General features: G+C 30.4%; 1 protein-coding gene across 2 annotated transcripts; it reads right to left on the reverse strand.

Moving 5' to 3' along the window:
* Positions 1 to 5,665: 5,665 nt before the first annotated feature.
* On the reverse strand, positions 5,666 to 17,558 carry LOC124843921 (serine carboxypeptidase-like 13). Of its 2 annotated transcripts, XM_088106233.1 has the most exons (14): positions 17,339 to 17,558; positions 17,083 to 17,240; positions 16,928 to 17,004; positions 16,679 to 16,801; positions 16,500 to 16,602; positions 16,315 to 16,352; positions 15,175 to 15,273; positions 14,984 to 15,070; positions 6,892 to 7,041; positions 6,722 to 6,793; positions 6,518 to 6,636; positions 6,306 to 6,419; positions 6,091 to 6,136; positions 5,666 to 5,992 (listed from the first exon to the last, which is right to left on the reverse strand). In XM_088106233.1, exons 1-14 carry the CDS (start codon positions 17,503 to 17,505, stop codon positions 5,909 to 5,911), a joined length of 1,437 nt encoding a protein of 478 aa, XP_087962359.1. In that variant the 5' UTR covers positions 17,506 to 17,558; the 3' UTR covers positions 5,666 to 5,908. The 2 variants fall into 2 exon arrangements, with proteins under 2 accessions (XP_087962359.1, XP_087962360.1); XM_088106234.1 differs by having other exon boundaries at positions 16,928 to 17,240; positions 17,339 to 17,532.
* Positions 17,559 to 22,697: the final 5,139 nt, after the last annotated feature.

Consider the following 22,697-nt stretch of genomic DNA (forward strand, 5'->3'; position numbering starts at 1 on the left):
ACATATCATAGTCATTTTCAAAGAGATCTGCTTGCAAAATGACAAGTCAAATAAAGTCATCTTTTGAATGAAGAGTTAAAGTTATTTTTTTTCAACAACTCCTTGAAGTTAACATTGTCAACACTAGAATTCTATGTTTTGTATGACTCTGTGCTTTAGAAAAATTCAAATAAAGATACACGATATGAGAAGAGATAACTAAGATATGTAAAATAAGAAAAGAACATTTAATTTAATGTTAGATGAAGAACATTTAACTCATCCTTCACAATCAAACTCGTCGGATGAAAGAAAAACTTTCAAAAGAGTTTAGGATGGTCAAGGACCAAAAACTAATTTGTAAAAACTGAGATCATGTTACATACTGACAAAGCATTGCTCAACTTTGTGTCCATGAAAGCTACTTAGAGTACATTCGTGTTCACCTAACAAACTAGAGAGAAGTGTGCATAAATCTTGCATTAGATGATATTTTTCTCTATTAAACAACATTATGATTTATCCATCACAACACAACTCAAATAATTCATTTGTCTTAGCCAAGAGTTGCTTGCTAAAGTTATTTAAAGATTGAGATCAGTCCTCTGTTTATAAATCACAAAACGTTGATTTTAAAGTTGAAGACAATGCTTTTAATTGATTAAACAAAATTCCTCATTGATTATTTCACTAAAATTTGAAAAGCAGTTATCACATATCTATGTTATAATCAGTTATGGAATGTGGTAATTGATCGAACGTGCTCTTTATTAATTTTTCTAAACAACTTAAATCATTTATTAAGGAATATAATTGATTATTTTAGTGATCTATAGAAAACAGTTAAGAGTATTTTTTATTTTAATCGATTATAAAAACACATAATTGATTATAATGTTATGAACCTCTCATGAATAATTGAATTGATTATACAAGCTCTTAATCAACTAATTTGACCATAAAACTTTATATTCTTTGAAAATATTTTGACATCTCCGCCTATTCTTTGCAAATCGGACACCAACCAACCTCTCTTAGTCTACATAGCGGCAAAAGATGATGTAGTGAGCGTCGTCTTTGTCCAAGAGGTCGACAATGAACATAGACCAGTTTATTTCATCAGCATAACTCTCTAGAATGTCGAGACCAGATACCAAATGGTAGAGAATGTCACTTTTTTCCTTGTCACTACATTAATTCTTTCTCATGGTTCATTTGGTTTAGAAGAGGAATCCCTTTAAAGTTTTCAAAATGGTTCATTAAATGGTTTGGTTTAGAAAAGGAATCCCTTTAAAGTTTCCAAAATGGTTCATTAAAAAATGGTTTGTATACTTTGGACCTCTCACGAAAATATTTCCCACGCTTATCCAAGACATCTATATGTATTTTAAAGAAAATCCATCATTTAAACATGACATTAATGAATCCTTAAGTGGTAGAATTTTTCAAAGTTAAAAACGCCTTTAAGGACTTGTTAGTGAGAGTCTTAAAATATTTAGGACAATTTTAGTGTAGATTAGATAGTTAGGCATTAATTTGTATTTTCTCGTAATTGATAGTTTTTAAACATAGTTTAATGATAATTGAAAATAGAGTAGTGTTGTCTTAGACTTTCTTAATTAGTTTAATTTTCTTTAGTCTAGACTTTAGTTGATAGCATGGGATTGTCTATTATGTTCTTATTTCTAATATTGGTTTTGCTTATTTTGCATTTTTAGTTTAAGTCTTAGCTTGATTTTAGTTTTCTTGTAGTAGTTTAAGTAGTGTAGTATTAGATTCTTGTGGTTGTTAATTGTAATGCAGATTTATTTTTCTAATGTAGTTGTTGTTTTTATGTCAGAGTAGTTAATCCAATTGCTATTTTTAGTTTAGGATTTTATCTAGCTTTGCTAAGTTAAATGTGAATTCTAGTTTAGGTAATAATTGATGTTAAATAAGTTTTAGTATGTTTTATTCTTTTACAGATTATGATATTATCATTTTACTATTATGTATCATATTTACTTAGTTAAAATAGTTAATATTTCCTTTCATATATTAGTAAATAATACAATAATGAATATAACGACATGTTACGTTAATTTCCTCGTCATTCGTTCCATTTATTCGACTATTCATACATAGAAAATTGCATTTCGTTCACACACCAGCCATATCGATAGCTCTCATTTTCATGTTTTTCTACACTTTAATTCAAATCCAGTGATTTACATGTCTTCTAATTGTTTAGATTTCATATTTTAGATGCATTTAGTATTGTAAATTGTATTGGTTCTCGGCATTGCATAATTCCTTTTAAATTCTCATAATTTCTCATAATATAGTGATTTTCTTTTAGGAATTTCATAACAGTTTGTAAAGTTTGCTTTTCTATATATTTTAACATTTTATATATATTAAAATAATATAATTAAAATCAAAACAATTAATTCCAAAAGAAGTGCTTTTAACAATTAAAAATATGACAAAATAGGAACTTAACACTGGACTCTCGAGAGTTTTATATATTCAGTGCAAGGTTGAGGGTGATATCCTATAGCAGAGTGTTGTAATTGTTGAGTGTTTTGTCCAAACTCTTATTGTTGATAATGGAACCTGTCTTTCTTGAAGGAAAACTTGAGATTGGATGTAAGATCAGTTGGTTTTCAAAACCAATATAATCTTTGTAAATTATTTCTTCTTTCTTTATTATCTTTTATTGATTTTCTTCATCTTGTATCAATTGTGTTCAAGTTGTTAAGAAAGCTAACTCAAGCCCACAAAATCATCTTACAAGGTGGGGTTTGCACCTACTTATATACATTTTAAATTTGTTTTATCTCTAGTCGATGTAGGACTTCCAAAACACCCTCTCGCATCGAGGTAGGACTTTCAAAACACTTCCTGACGTCGAGGTATACATCTTGAGCGTGAGACTAGACATTAATAGGTGGTCTGATAACGATCCGATAGCGGGTGGAACAATATGCCCAATAAACAACAAATATTGTTAGGATAAGCTTTAACCGTAGCTCTGATACCATGTTAAAAAGTGACCTTTAAACCCATCTTAAGAAGTGGACTTCAAATATCTCAAAATCCTCTCAACAACATCCATATGAAGCTTTCGTTGGTCAGCATGAATTGACAAACAACATTTACTGCACAGGTAATATCTGGATGAGTATGGGACAAATAAATTAATTTTCCTACTAGCCTTTGGTATCTTCCTTTGTCTATGCTGGTTGAATTTGAACATTGAAAAAATTTATGATTTTGTTCAATTGGTGTATCAATTTTGGTTGAAAGCATTTTAGTAGGTTCCCTTTTTTGTTTTTCTTTCAATTACTTTTTGAAAAATAATCAAGTTCTTTCTTTTAATAATGTATATCAACAACATTAAAAACATGTTTGTAGTATTTTTTTTTAATTTTTTAAAAAAATTCAAAATATTTTTTTCCACGTGTAAGGTGTATGTCTCATTTCATGTGGCATTGTTACTATCATGTGATAGTGACAATGTCACATGTTAATAGTGTCACGCGTTAATGTTAATGTCAAGTGTTAATGTTAATGTCAAGTTTTATTGTCTTGTATTCAATTCAATATTTTTAATTAATTTAGTTCCATTTTTTTTAAATGGAGTAATGTTGTCACGCTCAAAATTGAGACCAAATATATTAGTATAAATGTTATTATGATATTTTTATTAAAATTAACTTTTTAACATAATAAATTAAAATAAATACATATTAAATTACTTTATTGTTATAACAATAACAATAATAATTAAATTTTAATTTGTAGTTATTAATAATTTAAATTATTGGATAATTTTATTTTTTAATTATGTAAGAAAAATTGATTTTTTAAATTATTTTCATTGTAAATTTTAATATTTTTAAATCATACAAATATTTATTCTATATTTATTTTATTTTAAGTGAAACAATACTTTTTTATTTATGATAAAAATAATATTATATTTATTACATAAATTTAAGTTTCATTTGGGGAAAATTCTTAAAAGGCTTAATACCTTATTTTATCCCCAGTTTCCGAAAATGTCAAATTAGTCCATCCTTTAAAAAATACGTCAATTACGTCCTCACTTAATAAAATTTGCATCAATGAAATCCCTTCCGTTAAATCCGTACAAACGACATTAATTATTTTTCTCTTTCTTCTACTTCCTCAATTAACGTCGTTTGTACGGATTTAACGGAAAGGATTTCATTGATGCAAATTTTATTAAGTGAGGACGTAATTGACGCATTTTTTAAAGGATGGACTAATTTGACATTTTCGAGCGAAACTGGGGACAAAATAGGGTATTAAACCTTCTTAAAACTATTATATTACTAATCCATATTTTTTATAAAATTATAAATAATCTATTTAAATAGAATTTAGAATTAATTTAAAAATAATTTTAAAAGTATTTAATAAAAAATCAATTTTGAAAAAAATTAAAACTGAAATGAATAAAAAAAACATATATAGTGTGAAGTGAATACAAGATAATAACACTTAACATTCACACAACAGACACTCGTACTGACACGTGACACTTATGTCAGAGATCTAACACTTGAGCAACAAAAAAATTTGTAAAAGAAAATTAAAGAAAAATAAAATAAATTAAAAGAATTCAAAGTTAAAAAGTTAAAAAAAAAACTATTAAGTAAGTTATGACATGTGTTTAATATTGTTCGTATGATACTAATGAAAGGACCAAATTCGATGAATTTTTTAAATATTGAGACTTAATTGAAATAAAAAGCCTACTTAGAAGTTTTCAATCAAAATTGGAATCAAATAACAAGTTAAACTTAAATCAAATTTCAAGACACTTATTCAGAAGTAAAAAAATCAGAAAAAACAATACAATAAAAGGAAATTGTTTTGAAGAGAATTATAAAAGAATGAAAAATAAAACAATGAAAGAAACAAATTAATTCGTAGTTCATCCACAACTGAATTAATCCATTATCATTCACTCAACTTCTAAATAAAATAAAATTAATCAAGCATCAATAAATTTATTAAATATCTCAAATGTTTTCAAGTATATATGATTGAGAACTCTTGAATTAAACACATAAATAATTGTTAGAATTAAAAAAACCAACAAAAAAAATAAAAAACAAACTCAGAATAAAAGGAAAAGAAGTCAAAATATTGACATGAGATTACTTTTTAATGATATTAACGTTAAAATAACAAAACAAAATATACATTAAACCATTTAACTAAAATCCAGACATGAAAACAAAAAACAAAAATAAAAAAACACATTGAACAAACTCCATAAGTAAGTGCTGAAACCAAAATACAAATTAAATCTGAAATATAATACATTATATTTTTGTACTGATGTAAAATTAAAATAATAAAAATATACAAAGAATAAATTGATCAATGTTAACGTGAATTATTTAGATTGGGATGTAAAAAACAAAGAAGTAACAAAATTAGTATTCACATAATTCATAATCAATCTATATGACCTAATTCAAACAAGTTAAGGAAGCAAGACCCCTCAACTAAATTGTTTATTAAGATTATAATAAATAAAACATCATTAATTTCAATATATCAATATTTGTGATGATGGATATTGAAATAAAGTTAATACCTTTTCTTTTATTACAAATACATTTATTAGGTTACTTACCTATAAACATTGTGTATTAACTCATCTCGATTTGACACAAATACTGTCATTTATAATAAACTCGGAACTAAATATAAAATGAAAAGAAATATCAAATTATTTGTTTTTAAGCGATTATTCAAAATTAAAACATTACTCAAATAGAGTTACTTAGTCCCTCCTTTTAAATTTAGAAGGTATAATACTAATTTTGGGTTCATAAAAAACACACTTAATAGGAAACAGCTAAATTCGGTCCTTGGCAGGATAGTAAATGGTGTTCGTTTTATTTTCCTACAAAGCCCTCTTAGATATCCATCTGCTGAACATGTCAAAACATTCTTTCGATTTGTACATCGGAGCTGTGTGTCCCGCACCCTGAAATTATTGGATTAAAAAATAATAAAACAAAAAACTACCAAAGATTTACACACACACGTGAGCCACAAGTGTAACAAGGAGAATGAGATACTTGCCTTCACAGTTGCAAATGTCATTTGATTAGAGTAAGTCCTTGTGTATCTACATGTAGTAATAAAACACTAACATTAAGTGCAATATTTAATTATGTTTTAATATATATTAAGCATGGTTAAATATAACTACATTCTTGCTCTGCATGGTATTGTTGGAAGACAATAACCTAAGAGATATGATTCAAATTGTGGTAAGAAAAAAAATAAAATTATACCCTCCAACTTGTCCATTTGAATTCCATGGCCTCCAATCATCAACAATAGAGTAGTTTAAAGATCTTATCCATTCTTGAGTTCCCAAGAAAGGAACCACCATGTCATGATCGCCACTGTTATTTGACACAAGAAATTTGAATTATATATAGTTAATTTGTTGTATAGTTTTACTACCTTATGCAACATGAGAGCATAGAGAAAGAACATTGACCTATATATTAATGAACGATAGCCTTTTCTACTAAGATTTGCGTGGTATTCAATGCTGCTTGAAATATCGGACTTGAAACCTTCATCATGATTACAACGAATCCATGTTCCTATACTTCCCTGCAATGCATGCATTTGTAATTGTTATATAATGTAGTAAGCATGTGTAAAGGAAAATGAAAAGCAGTGAGTTGTATGAACTCACCTTGCGAACATTAAGTGCAGTTCGAACATTATCATCATTTGCCCAATAAGCAGATAGGAATGATGTATAAGTCTAATAATGGAAAGGAAACAAACATCATTTCCAAATACATGGGAAGGAAAAACAGTAATTAGAGAACATCTGTCATTCAATTAAAGCATGAACATTACCGGACATGTTACGTCTGGCAATTTGAGATCAGTTTTCAAGAAATGCTTGCCAGGAAATTTCTCAATTAGGGATCTTCTCAAAGGAGGTGTAGAATGATCGAACTCACACAACGGCTCCAAAATATTGTAACCAGAAAGTCCTGATACAAGCTGTGGCAATGGAATTCTTAAATTGGATACAATTTTCTAAGAGTTACAAGAAAACAAAAATCTAGAAATATAGATTCTCTTATAGAAATTGCAACTATATAATTCTAGGTAGTTCTAAAAGTTAAGAAAGCCTAAAATAATCTAGAAAAATGTAAAAGTGACTGATCCAACATATATAAAATAGAAAATAGATAAAAAGTAATATAAATTTCTGACATACTGCCCTCAATCTTCAATGCTGCTACCTACACCCTATATTTAGTACATTGTTACTAAAACAATCTCTTTAACTATCATAACAAAACAATTAACCTTTGCTATTTCCTCTAAAATTTTGAGGTGTAGCAAAGTTACGTTTGGTTATTTATAGGAAATATATATCTTACCCAACTATCTCAAAATTTCTATTGTTTCATAGTATTTTCAAAAAGTTCCTTAATCATGATCAATACAAATTCTTCTTCATTGATATCGTGGCTATTTTCACTACAAAATTATATTTATTAAAACATTAAAATGGAGACATATTATTGATAAGAAAATAATGATTTTTATAGAAATGATGCAATTTTGATTTTGAGCAAAATAAAGATATATCTCCATCTTATTAGTGATAAAATGAATAGGCTCCTTTGACTGAAGATTGAAAAGGTTTAACAAAGACACTTTGAGGATATTTTCCAACCAAAGGTTAAATCAAAATATTATAATAAAGGAATAAAGGAAAAAAGTTTAGAAACAACAATAATTCTAAAAGTTTCTCAAAGTCCAGTAAAGACAAATATTCTCTTGTGACATTTGTAAAAAGTCAAATCACTAAAAAATGGATTGTTAGTAACGTTAGTCCAACAAATTTAGACACATAAAAAAGATTTGTTAAGACAAGATCGTCTAAGCAACCTAGTTTTGAAGTTTAACATAAATGTCTAAAACGAAATAATGCTTAATCATCTAACACAAATAATTGGAAGCGTTAAACGTTACTCTTTAAGTGCCTAAACGATACAAGAGTGTCTAATGATATAAGAGTGTCTAACTTTTGTTTAATAAGCGCGAAACACTATAAGGACTGTAACAAAACGTATTGCAATAGCGTCTAATAAAAGTTAGACACTCTAGGGTACATGTAACCAGCACTAAATGCTATATACATTAAACACTATATATCCTAAATGCTTAAAAGTTGATATTAGGAGTGGTGAAACTCATCTAACCTGTTAGTTAGTTTGTAAACCAAGAGTAAACTCGTGTTTAGTAGAACCCCTTAAAGGATTTTAAGAGAGAATTGGGCGTAGCTCAACTTGAAACGAACTAGTATAAAAATTTACTGCTTTTACTTTTGAAAGTTTTCCATTCAAAGCTCTTTATAAACTTAAGTGTTTAATATTGTCGCAGACCGTCTAATCTGTACAAAGTAATATTAAACACTATTTTTCGAAAAAGTTTTAAAACACTACTCAAACCCCTACCCCCTCCCCTTTTGTGTTTTCATGTGTTTCACATGAGATTTCATTGAAAAAACAAGACAAAGTTGGTACATCGATAACGAATTCAATGATCACATTAACAAATAAATGAACATATTCGGAAATATTGATGATGCTATCAAAGTGAAAGTTAACCGATGCTCTAGTGGAATTAAAAGGTAAAACCATTGTTGTTGTGGAGATAAAGAAAGGTACAAGACTCATCAAAAAAGTCTTTCTAGTTCCAAATCTTTAAAAAAGCACTTGAACACTAGCCAATGATGGAGAAATTTTTCACTCTTCACTTTAATGGAGATCCATGTGTGATAGGTGAAGTTAAAATGGAGAAAAGAAACAAAAGTTAAAATTGTATATGGCTTTGAGCAAAATCCTTGATCCTGGTACAAAATAATCGATGACTGCATCATCAATCAAGGAATCAAGAGGAGAAAAAGTGAGTCAACTTTATACATCACAACTTATTGTCAATATGATGCTCGTATTATATCTCTATAAATAGATCTTATCTACACAAGAAACAATAGGATGATGGAACTCCGAAAAAATGATGAAAACATTTGAGATGATCAACCTTGACTTGATGAATTACTTCCTCGACATAGAGAGGTAAGACAATAAAAAGAAGGAATGTTTACTTCTCAAAATAAATATAGTGAGACTTCACTAAAGAAGTTTAAGATGTATGATGAAAATTTTGTTGTTACTCCACTAGCGACAAATGAGAAGATTCAAAAAGATGATGGAGCACAAGAAGTTAATGTATCATGTTAAAGGTGTTTAATCGAAAACTTACTATATCTAACAACCAAAAAGTCAACAATTATGTAAGTTAGAAGTCTTTTGTCAAGGTTGATGTAAATCACGTACACTTCGAAGCAAAAAAAAATAAATTTTAAAGATATCCCTAAGACAAAGTTTGGTATATAGTAAAAATTCATGACAAACTTAAGATTTTTCAATTCCACAAATAGTGATTCGTTGACATCAATAGTAGATCAGGTTATGCCTTCTCACTTGGATTGAGATTTTTTTTCATACGCGTAAAAATAATCAGCAGTTGAAACAGTTTACATGACAATTGTAAAAACTACAAGTCAATCAGCAAGATGTGGAAAGAATAATAATATAACTTTACTAACATCTACTATAATAACAAGCCATTTATGACAATGGGAAATAGTCCATTCCGTCATCAATAAAATAAATCATATACTTATTAAATATCACTTTATCAAAGGGGTATAATCAAACAAGCAAATTCAACTCGAGTACTATTAGGCAGAAAATCAAATCAAGTTGAAAACATATTCACCAAGGTATCACCCAAAGTCAAATTTATATGATTTATGCTTGGAGTTATCTAAATTTGCATTAAGAAGTGTTATATTTTATACAAACTTCTAGAAGTTACAAGAAAAGAAAACTTTAAAAGTGTAAGACTAAGGAAAAATAGATATCTAGAAAGGTGGTGGGCTTAGGCTTAATTAGTAAATATAAAAAAATGAGTATTATAGAAGTGAAGTGTAGCAGAGATTGTTAGAGCTCCGTGTTATGATTAATGGTCATGTGTTTGATTCTTATTGTGTGCATGTGTATGACAAGGTAAATGTGTTAGTTGTGTGGTTTGATGTGTTAATTTGGAATTTGTGTGTGCTGTGTTTGAGCCATGGCTAGAGCCAAAATTATATTATGTTTGCTCGTGCCTTTTTGGAAAGGGATGAGAGTAGGCTCATTGTATCTGGTCACAAGCATAGGGAATAAAATGTTTATTAAGGTAATCATGAGCATGATAATCAACATACACTAGTGCAGAATTGGGCTTTAACGTCACCCCGTAGACGTCGGACCACAAAACAACCAACGTAAATTATTGACCGGTGGCATTTTTGTAAATAAGTGGACATATAGATGTCTGTTAGGAGGGGCCCCGACGTCTAAAATATTATAGACGTCGAGGCTATAGACGTTGGGGCCCCTCCTAACAAACGTCTTAATGCCTGACAGGTAGGTGAAAAGTCATTTTTTTTCGCCTTAGAGACGTCCAATCCTGCCACCCCGACGTCTATATTCGATTATAGACGTCGGTGCCCTCCTAACAGACGTGTATATGTCTGACAGGTAGATGAAAAGTTATTTTTTTTCGCCGTACAGACGTCAGATCAAACCATCCGACGTCTAAGTGACCTGATGAAAAGTTGTTTTGGACGTCATATTAGTGAGGGCCCCGGCGTCTAGGCCAGAATAGACGTCGGTTTACCTCGGGAGCTGACGTCTAGTTTGCTGTTAAATCAGACATCAAATTCGTTGTTACGAGCACTTCATCGTCTTCCTTCTCGCCTTTTCTGTCTGCGGCATTGCTTTTCCAGGTGCATTTTTGTCTCTTTTGAACTGTTTAAACATACTTTTATTCTGATTATATTAGACTTTGGTTGATTATCTTTCATTTGAACCGATTAAAATGAGTTTTTGTTGTGTTTTGGTGCGGTTTTTCTCGTGTCTTTGGGTAGCGTTGTACCACATTCTCCCTTTGCTAGTTTCCTCGTAAGAAAAGCTTGCGTCTTTTGGATATCTTATAGCGTTTCAATCCAAAACCGAACTTTGGTCCTTGCCTAGTTCTATTGTCACTGTTCGTTTTCATTGGCGGTTTTAATGGAACTAGGCAAGAACCCAGATTCGGTTTTCGGTTGAAATGCTATAAGAGATCCAAAAGACGCAACCTTTTCTATGACGAAACTGGCAAAGGAAGAAGGTGCTACTACGCTACCCAAAGACACGAGCTGCAGTAGACGTCGATTAATGCAATGTCCGACGTCTATGGAGCCCTTTAGACGTCGGGGTCATGCAATCAACGTCTATAAAGACGTCGAGCCTGTTTGAGTCCGACGTTTGATTAACGTCACCCACAAAGACATCGGTTCTGGAGCTGACGTTAAAAGGCCAAAATAATACACGTTAAATGCCCTTTCTGCACTAGTGATAGAAAGATATTAATGTGGTTATTTTTGCTTCCTAAACATTGTATCATTATTTTAACAACAATAAAATCACATATTAAATATAGTAGTTTAAGAAAAATTAAAATAAAATATTTTATTGAATGACTTATTAGAATTAATTAGAATCAAGATAATTTTATTTTATTATACTATGAAAATAATGGGTTTTTATAAAGATTTCAAGAAATAAACCCGATAATGTTAGTTATGTCTCTTATTTATATTATGTTAAGATAGAAACTTTGACCATTAGGAAGAAAGGTAGAAACTTTGAGAGTGTCGTGAGAGTGAGAGTTTGATCAAGTGAAGATATGTGAGAGTGCGGGGTGTAGTAGAAAGACATTGTTATTCTAGGAAAAGGCTTAGCAGGAAACCTAGGTAAGGGGAGCGATCCTTTGTTGTTTTACTTTTGATTGAGACATTGTTTGTTCCATGTTGTGTTTGTCAGTCCTGGCCATGATTCTATTATGTTAGTATGATTGATTGTCACTATTGTTGTTAGTGATTGTTCATTGAATCTTTCGTTGTGCCTAATTCTGCTTCCACATTGTTATCTTTTTATATAATTGATATCTTGTCCTTGGTTTATAAAATGTAGGTTTCTTTGTCCACATTGGTTATCCTTTTGTTTGATTGTGCTACTTTTCTCTTCTTTTTGAGATGCATGCTAATCTTTATGAGATATGTTATTACTATAGTGATCTTTTACTATGCCGTGGTGTTTTACCTGACATCATAGTGTTTTTACGTAGTCGTGGTGTTTATGGGGCAGAGGTAATGGGTGATTATGTGTTAGCACTAGTTTAGAGGCTTGCCTATAATGTACTATGTTATTTTCGGTTCATGTTTGGTTCTGAAATTGATGCGTTGTTGGACCATGATTGGGAGGGTGCAAGGGTTCTTTTATGTCTTCAAAAAATAAATCGGTAAATTCTTAGGTTGGATAAGTTTCCTTGGGCCATATGATTTGTGCATGTGAATAAATTTTTGAGAAGTTTCGGAATTTTCGCATGGTGCATGGTACATGGTGCTTGTGAATACTTAAACATACTTTCTGAATCTATGCATGACTTTATTTTCCATATTTGCATGAATGGATGTTTTGTAAAGGTACCTTATACGGGGAAGTTCCATAAAAAAACTAGTGTCTAAGTGTGGATTAATCACAAAATGTAAGGGTGTTGGGTTGGTTGGGTTGTTATGTTATGCGTTTTGATGAATCAAGCTATTATTTTATCTAGTTGTGCTATTTATGCATGATCTAAGTTGGTTCTGGTTGGTCCAGGTTGTGTGCATCCTAACTTGTATAGATTCATGTTAGAGCTAAGTTGTCTGATCTATGTTTTAATCTAGCTATATGCTATTATTTTACTCATTAACTAATGTTTTAATCTAGATATATGCTATTATTTTACTCATTAACTAATGTTTTAATCTAGATATATTTTACTCATTAATTTGTTGCCATGTTGTCTTATGATGCTTGAAGCATGTGACCGAGTTGTTTTACATGTAACCATGTTGTTTTAGGGCCATGTCGAGTTGTACACAATGCTACCATAATGTTTAGGGCTTGGTCGAGTTATATGTCTTTGTTGCCATGTTGTTGTAATGCTTGCCATGCTATTTAAGCATGTTTCCACAATATTGCCATGATGTTTGGGTATGTTTTGGACTATTGCCATGCTTATTTTTGTACGTGGATGGGCTAAGTTGACCGAGTTGTGTTGGCTGAGTTTTGTTGGTTGAGCTGGATTAGTCGAGTTGTTTCAAACTGAGTTGTTTGGGACCTTGGTTTTGAGGTTCTAGAGCTTAGCCTGTGAGTTCTAAAGCTCGACCATGAGGTTTTTAGTATTAGTTTAGTTGTATGAGAGGTTTGTTAGATCACATTGGTTGTTAGCCGAGTTAGCCTATGTGTTTTAGAGATTGACTTGTAGGTGTTTTACCTTGACTAAGCTATTTGTGATTATTTTCGAGCTGTTTGTGATAATTGTTGAGTTGTTTGTGATGAATGCTAAGTTTCATGTGTAAGGGTCCAACTATGTGATTGATTGTTGATGTTCTACTTGGACCGTGTTATGTTATGTATTGATTTGTTGTGCTAGTTGGTGTGATATGGCTTATCTGTCTCAATTGGTATTGAGAGATAAGTTTGTGTGTTTTCTCGGTCGTCTCAATTGGTAATGGAAGACAAGTTTGGTTTTTATGTCTTCTTTCTATAACTTGTAAAGTCGAGTTTTGTTTCTTTTTGCCTAAGGCTTTGGTAAGTCGGAAAAAATGAAGGTTGTGTTGCCCATAAGGCTTTGGGCTTAAGCATAATTGATACTCATGAGGCTTATAGAAGTAGGAGAAACAAATCTTGAGAGTAAGACTTTGGGCTTAAGCAAAGTATACTTGTAAGGCTTATGGAAGCAAGTAGAGGAAAGTCTGATCGTAAGGCTTTGGGCCTAAACATAGTATTACTAGTAAGGGTTATGGAATAAGGCAAAATGAATCAAATTGTACTACTTTGATAAGTAAGATGCTTTGGTAAGCAAGTGTTGTGATAGTATGGAGAATGGCATATTTTTTGGTATCACTTGGTGGTTATGTGATTTCGTGTGATGTTGTTTACTATCACTTAGTGGTGATACATTGTGGTGTTTCACGAATGTGATGTAATTTCATGGATTGGAATGGATTATTTGAATAGTGTGGGTAAGTGTGGATATTGTTTACTATCTTGTATTATTTTTTGGTTAGTTCATTTTTGTTTGTTTGTGTTTGTGCAATAATCGTATAACTCTACGAAAAATGATGTTATATCATGTTGATGTTGTTTAGAGTGACAAGACACATGGAGAAATCTTATAAATAAATTTTGAAATATATTTGAAAAAATAATATATTAATTTGAAATTTTCAAACATTATTATAATATATACTTTAGATTATTTTTTATTTTCACATTATTTTAATTGTTTTCACGATAATAAATAAAGTATTTAATTTTTCGTTATTTCGTAATAGTATAAAAATCACTTTTTCTTAAAGTTAATTAATTTCACTAAACATCATAAAAAAAAGTCTTTAAAAAGAAAAGAAATTGTGCTAGAAAAAAAAATAATAAATAAAACCTAAAACCTAAAATTGAAACAATAAGATAATTACAAAAGTTAAGAAGATCTAAAATAATCTAGAAAATGGTAGAATTATTAGTTCAAGTATATAAATAGGTAAAGCCACTTTTTGTAACATACATGAAAGATCAATATAAACTCCTCCACATTATTCATTCAAAACTATTTTTTACAACTTATATTTACTTCATTATACTAACATAATAACTACCTTTTTTTTCTCTCTTAAAATTCTAATAGAAACAATAGTTGACCTTATGATTTTTTATTATTTCACTAAAAATTCTAGTCACCAAACTTTCATACGAAAAAAAGGATAGAAAAAAGAGAAAATGCATACCTTATTGAATAACTCCATATCTTTATAGCATAATACATTTTCGGAGTCCACATCGACGTAGTTTCCTTTACAATTTTTTTGTAGGGACTATTCATAAATTAAGAAAATTCCTTAGTCTTTGATTTTTTTTTTTAGAGTAAAATCCTTAAAAATAGAAATTCATGAATTAAAATAAAATTAAATCAAATCACCTCATATAGTTCATCAGAAATAAGTGCCATTCCATGAGCAAAAGGGATTCCATAGTCATGCTCCCTTCTAGTTGTTATTGGATTCCCCAAAAGGTATCCCTAAAGAAAAAAACACTTCATTATCAGAAAATAAGTTGTTATATAAAAATTCATCTTTTATTATTAAAAAGTAAATAATTCCTTTCACTTGTTACATAATTCCATTTTTAGCTTTTGTTTAAAATCTTATTTCCAGCTTTTTCATGATGCATTCTACTATATTACCACAAAGAGTACCAAATTATATAGATCATCATGGGATTATGTTATTATAAAAGGAGAACATTATATATATATATATATATATATATATATATATATATATATATATATATATATATATATATATACTTTTTCTCATCTGTTATCCTAATACTATTGATTATTAGAATTTTTAATTTGATATCTAACTTGTTTCGTTTCACTAAATTTTCTTCAGATAATCCTAGAGTGAGAAAAAAGTTCTTTCCATTTGTTTCTCTTTTTTTTTCTTAATTACAAAAGTTGAAGATATAGTATATTCTTTTATTAATATCTACATCATTGAGTCTTTATCAAACAAGCTTTGGCTCATTGAACTCGGTCATTTTTGTGATCACCAAAACTAAAATTAAAACTTCTTTTCCCATTATTGTAATTAGTGACTATTCAAAACCTTTTATCCTTAATAATAATAATTTTAATAAAGATATTTTATGTTGTGGGTGTATTTCAATATTTTATGATCTTTGTCTATTAGTATTTTCAAAACAATGTTATACTAAAATTAAAATATGAGTTTATTTGAAAATATTTAAAAAAATATTTTTGTGAAAGAATATTGAAATGAACGATAATAAATTTATTTTTAATTAAATTTATGAATTTGAAAATATTGTTTACGACTAACCTTTTAGAATGAGAGTGTTTTCTTTCTAAAATCATTCTTTTTAATATTTTTTTATCTTGTTAGTGTTGATTATTAAGATATTTTTTTTATACTACGTTGAATCTTTTTAGTTTACCTTTTTATAGTTTCATCATAGTTGAAATAAACTTAATTTTTTTTTCATAACTCTAATTTAAAACATATAGCATAAAAGAATACTTTAAAATGCTAACCTGGAGATTTATCCTTGGTTGAAACCCTTTCTCATTACCTGAAGTAATGAAATATGCTAATACATAATTATAACAAACTACAGTAATTTAATGATATGATTTACATTCCAGACGTCACCAATTAACGGTCTAATGATTGTTAATGTGAGGTTCTAATTTTTTAAAATCATTTAGAAACATTTTACCTTGTGCAATTTCTTGAACAATTGCTGGAACGGGAATGCCAGAATATGAATCACCAGCAATGTAAACTTCGTTTGACAAAAATTTTGGATGATCAATTAACCACTACAAACAATTAAGCATTATTGCGATTCACTAACAAATGTATTCTAAAATAAAGAAATAAAATTTGGATGAATACCTTCCTTAGAAATTGATGGGCTTGACGAGCTAACAACGTATCTCTACTTTGAGCAGCAAGTTCTGTTGTGGCATAAGTAAAGCCTGTGAAAACAGGCAAGTCTACATATATAATGTTACTAACCTACCAAGAGGACAAAAAACCATAAGAAAGACCGAATTTGAAAGCAGAAAATGTATTTTTCCTTTTTTAAATATATGAGGAGAAATGTTTTCTTTAGTGTAATTTGATGATAATGTAGACTAGCACCTTGTTCCATGATTGATTCCTGAAGATCAAGTTGGGTGGACCTCCATTGTACTCCTCCTGTTTTAATGCAAGTGGACCTGTATCACCCATACAGAGTAAACATTGTTTCTTTCTCTTTCTAAGCGCAAAATGAAAAGGAAAATAAACTGTGTTACCTATTTCAAGAAAAAGGGCACTTAGGCCTGAGCAACCAGGGCCACCGGATAGCCAAAGCAGGAGAGGATCTTCCTTGGGGTTGTTATCTGACTCAATGAAGTAGTAAAATGTCTGCACATCCTCTGATTCTCCCACTCCCACTCCCACTCCCACATACCTTTAGTTTCATCAGTTTCAACCAAATGCTTTCCATCTCATAACCCAAAACTTAAACCGTATATAGGATTAGTAGTTAGCACTAAGAATTTAACTTACCCAGTTTCAAGAACAAAAGGAAGGGGTCCCTCGAATCCTGGAAGGAACTTCACTCTGGAGGCACAAGACGCTGGTTCAATGGAATAGAGTGATAAAAGAAGTAGGAAAAGTAGAATACCACGGTGAACCAAATCTGATGAAATGACACTTGACTTCAACTTTCCCATTTTTTTATGCTCTTTTCTCAACCTTTTCTCTCATCACTCTCATGCTTTATAGCTGGAGCTACCTTCTACAACTTTCCTGGTGAGCCGAGGACTGATATAAGGACAGAAAGTAAAAGCCAATCAATTTCAATCCCTATCTTCCTGTAACTGCATGTTCATGTAGGCCAACCTGTGAATTCGATAAATCAAATTTTTGACCAATCTAAAAGTTGGATTCTTCAAAATATTAGTCCGTAAGATTGTTTTTACGCAGTTTTCAGCTTTTTTGTTGGATTTTTTCTGTAGTTATTGAATTTTAGGGCTTTAATAACTGAGACTTTGGTCCGTACGGTAACCCTGAATTAAATTCTGTACCAGGTGGTAAGTTTGGTCATTGGTGGACGAAGTCAGACGCTTAAAATATGTGATGTTAAATTGGACACCTATGACGTTCTCTCTGACAATATTTATTATAAGGTTTTATTATTAATCGTGAGTTATATTTTTAAGATATTTTTTTATATTAATATAAGGGTTTTATAAAATTTAGAATTTTATTAATATTTTATTTGATTATTGAAATAAATACATATTTTTCTAAAAGGATATTTTTATGATCTAAGTTTTATTTAAGATTTTGTATTTTATTTTTAATGATTTATTTTAGTAAAGTCAAATATATTTTACAGGCTTCACTTCTTTACAAACACTTCAAATTATGTCGAGCTTTCAAATTTGAAAAGTCACCCATACTGGTCTGCTTAGAGATTATGTGTGTAAAGATAATAGGACGCTCATGAAGTACGTTGTATTAATTACTTTGTAGACAATGTTATTTATCGTAAATATTGGATTTCTCTTTACTTGATTGGATCTAATTTGTAGAGATAATTATCAAGATAAATTTACTAATGATGTTGGTAACATTTTCCAGCAAAACCCTCCAATGATAGACACTGCAAATTTTCCGACCAACCCACTACATCTTGAGCCAATCAAAATGACCGACATTTTACATACCTAACACTCTTTCAAGTCTGATTTGATTCCTCCTCTCTAGCTTTCCCTCTGAACTAATGGTCACAAACAGAACAATGCCTACTACCGAGGCCATCACAACGAAGAACATGAGGGAAACCCGTCATCCATTCTAGCATATCCGAGAAATTGAAAATAGGTCTTCTAACACCAAACCCAATTGCTTTCAACCTCTTTCCTCCTCCACACTCTCCATATTCCTTACATCATTCAGCAAACCATCTTCAACATGTTTCATCCACAAAATTGATTTCCATCGTCATAACCGTGACACTGATGAAATCCTTTCACAACTCGTGTTTTTCAAAATCATACTGCACCTAACTCAGATCTCCAAAAAATATGTGAGTATTCAAATGAAAGGCCTTTGAGTCTAGATTCTAACCCAAAAAGTTTCATTGCATTTAGAGTTCTATGGAAAAATATATGAGCACAACAGTGAGCCAAGGTCAGTGCCAGAAACGAAACTGCAAAGCCTGATTTCGAAATCGTACTGCACCTAACTCAGATGTCCAAAAAACTATGTGTGAGTACTCAAATGAACGCCCTTTGAGTCTAGATTCTAACCCAAAAAGTCTCATCGCATTTGAAGTTCTATGGAAAAAGATATAATCAAAACAGTGACCAAAGGTCAGTGCCAGAAACGAAATTTCAAAACCTGATTTCGAGTTTAAACTGCAGCTAGTACAGAGGTTCAAAAATTATGTGTGCGCTATCAAATGAAAGCTCTCTGAGTCTAATTTCTATGGAAAAAAGTTTCATTACATTTGGAGTTTTGTAGAAAAAGTTATCAATGAAATATTCAGCAATGGTCGGAAGGAAGGAAGTGCTGAAGCTGTCAGAATGGAAGTGTTGAAGCCAAGTCTTTGTGCACCATCTGATTTCAGTCTTTTCACCACAGTCTTCATTGGTTGGACCAAACTTCGTGCACCTCTGGTTTTTTCTGTTTTCACCTATTATTCTTTGGATTTTATTTTTATTTATTTTCAGTTTATACCCATAATTGTTAACCCCACACTCCTGTGTTTTATTTTGTGGTGGTTTGATTGTATTTGTTACATTTTAATTGGTCACATGTACACACATCTTAATTGTTCGCATGCATACATATTTTAATTGTTCATATGCATACTCATATTAATTGTTCACATGCACACATCTTATTTGCTCATCGCACACACTCTTGATCGTTTATTTTATTGTTAATGTACAGTTGTGAATCTAGTTAATTCTAAAATTTATTGTTATTGTTTTTTATCATGTTAAATCTTGAACTTACTTGGTAATTAAGTTTTTTATAATAATTAAAAAATATGGATTATCATATCAGGTTTCGAACTTATTTGATAATCACCTTTTCAAAATAATTTTTGTTGTGATGTTAAGTTTCAAATTTGTTTAACAATTGAACTTTTCATAATAATTTTGAATTTATTTGATAATTAAATTAAAAATATATAAAAATGTTTTCATTACAAATAAGTGTAAATATTGGTGTGATTTATCTTTTGCATCTTAATTTTTATAATCAATTCAAAAATCATAAAAAACACAAAACCTTCAAAAAAAATAATCAAAAATAATTTTATCTTCCAACGGTGTGTCGAGCTTATTGATTTGATCATGATATTGTTTTTTCTTCCGAAATAACAAAAAAATAAAAAAACTCCAAAATATAAAAATATAAACTTTTTTTCAAATGACAACGAGTCAAAACTACGTGATCCTTGATTCTCCATAAAAAATGGAGATACGTAGGAGCAAGGCAATGCCTTGTTAGGTTCATTTCCCAAATATCCAAAATTATCCTTAATCATTTTCAAACAATTTTCCAAACAACTTCTCAATTTTCCAAACAACTTCTCAACTTTCCAAAAACATTTTTCTTTCATTTGTATTGTCTTGTACTGTTAGTTTCGGGGAAAATAACCATTTTAAAAATCACATCAACTTTGCACGTTTAATTAAAGGTACCGCTTTTAGCCAGGCGTTGTAGGAGTGCTAACACCTTCCCTACGCGTAACCAACTCCCGAACTCAAAACTCTGATTTCTTAGACCATGCCTTACTTTTATGGTTTTCCAGAATAAACTATGGTAGCCACTCTGAACTCTGATTTTCAAAATTTTGAAATCACATTTTTTAAGAGTCTCGTTGTCATGCTCGTTGCGATTCTGGTTGCGACAATGACAACTTAAACAAAGGCTGACATGAAAACGTGGTAATTGAATGTGGTCGCATCATCATCTTCAACCTCTCATCACCCAAAAATCTAGCCACTATATTAGAAGAACCACAACATCATTAAACCACCGCGAAAGTCGTCTGTCATCAAAACCCACCACTATGATCTTCTTCAACCTCGCAAATTAACGAGTAGCAACCACTACAAGCCTTTTTCCACCCAGAGAACGTGAAAATGGGAAACCTTCATTAACCACTATGACAACCATCATAGTAGTTCGAGAGCACTATGAAATCACAAATCGCAAACCTTAGGTTGTGAGATCTTCTCCACGTGTTAGAACCTGTAGTCCCAAATATCAAACTTGTAAAATAAAAAAAAAACATAACCTAAATTGCACAGAGCCACTACACCGGAACAAAATCACGAACAAAGCACATGTCGCGACCTCTCACACCTCCATCTCCAAATAATAACCTCCACCATAGTAAAACCCTAATTTTTGGTTGAAAATTAAACTACCATGTGGTAGTCCCTCATTGGACAATTGTCACGTATAAAAAAAAAAGTTACACCTCATTCAGTAATGGCTCATGTGAACATTATGTCATTACCGATTTAGAGTCATCATAGAAAAGGACTAAATTGAACAAAAATTACAAAAATTAGGACCACTCTGAATGCTTGAAAAAGTCGAGAATTACTCAATGGTGCAAAATAAGGTTACAATGTCTAGAGTTCAACGTCAGAAAACGAAAAAGTCAATGTTAAAAATGACCGTTGAAATTGTTGTAAATAAATGCAATAACCCAGATGTATGTTAGGTCTACTATATGACATTATTAAATTAATGACGTCTAACCACATACCAAAACTACGTTAAATTGTACCCTGAGTAAACATATAACGTTTGTTTAAGTAACAACAGACGTCCATACCAAAATAAATGAATACGAAACGCTCCTTATATTCCCCATAGTTTCACTTTCAAAAGAGTGTTCGGATCTTTTGAAAACCCTACACCTCTATTCACCAAAATTTCGCTTCCTTAAAGAGCTTTTGTAACCAACAATTATATTGTTAACTCTTTGTCTCTGAATTTCTATTAACTCCTTCAAGTTCACAAAAGCAATACATTTCTTTGTAGTTGATTCATCGTCATTATGAATAATTTTTGTGAACCTTGACGGTTTCATAGAGTTAACAAATCTGGATTTCAAACAGCTTCTCCATTTTATATAACCTCTGCTTCTTTTGTTGGTTTAATTTTCATTTTTGAGCATAGATTTTGTAATAATGGATTTCTTTTTATCCTCAAAGGTAATTGACGTTGGATTATGTAATTATTCAACGTCATTTTGTATGTAAACTTGAACAAGAGTTCCACTGCACATCATATTCACCTATTGATGAAACATGTTGATGTCGGCCACTAACAACGTCCAATGTCAAAGTAATAGTGTGATTCATTTTTTAAATTCCTGAAGATGTTTTTCACAGAAAGAAATCATTTGCTCTGAAATTTGATCATAAAAAATATCTCCAGGAAAATTTAAAAAATGAATTATCCAAATATGATAAACAAGAAGACTCTATTAGATCAAACTATGCAATGGTAGTGGTATTTGTTAAAAATGTTTCACCATTAAACATATTATGAACTGTGGTTTAAGTTTTCTGAAGATTCCCCTTTTAGTAAGATTTCATCTCATTTATATCCCCCAAAACGCATTTTCCTGTCTTCGGGTTTCAAAGTGCTCCTTCATTAATACATACATGAGTCCTAAAGATGAATGTCTATTTTGAAATCCAAGACAACAAATTGCTATTTGTAGAAGACAAATGCTCTAAAATTTGAAGGAAAGAAAAATATCCATGAAAACATAAAAATGGATCATATAATATGTTCAATAGGGAAACAATTTTGAACCAAAATAAGTAATAGAAATAATATTAGTATACGAATATTATTTCCAAGTTGAATGTACAAT

Source organism: Vigna umbellata, chromosome 2 (assembly GCF_029865625.1).
Source record: "Vigna umbellata cultivar VRB3 chromosome 2, Vumbellata_1.0, whole genome shotgun sequence".
NCBI classification, from domain to species: Eukaryota; Viridiplantae; Streptophyta; class Magnoliopsida; order Fabales; family Fabaceae; genus Vigna; species Vigna umbellata.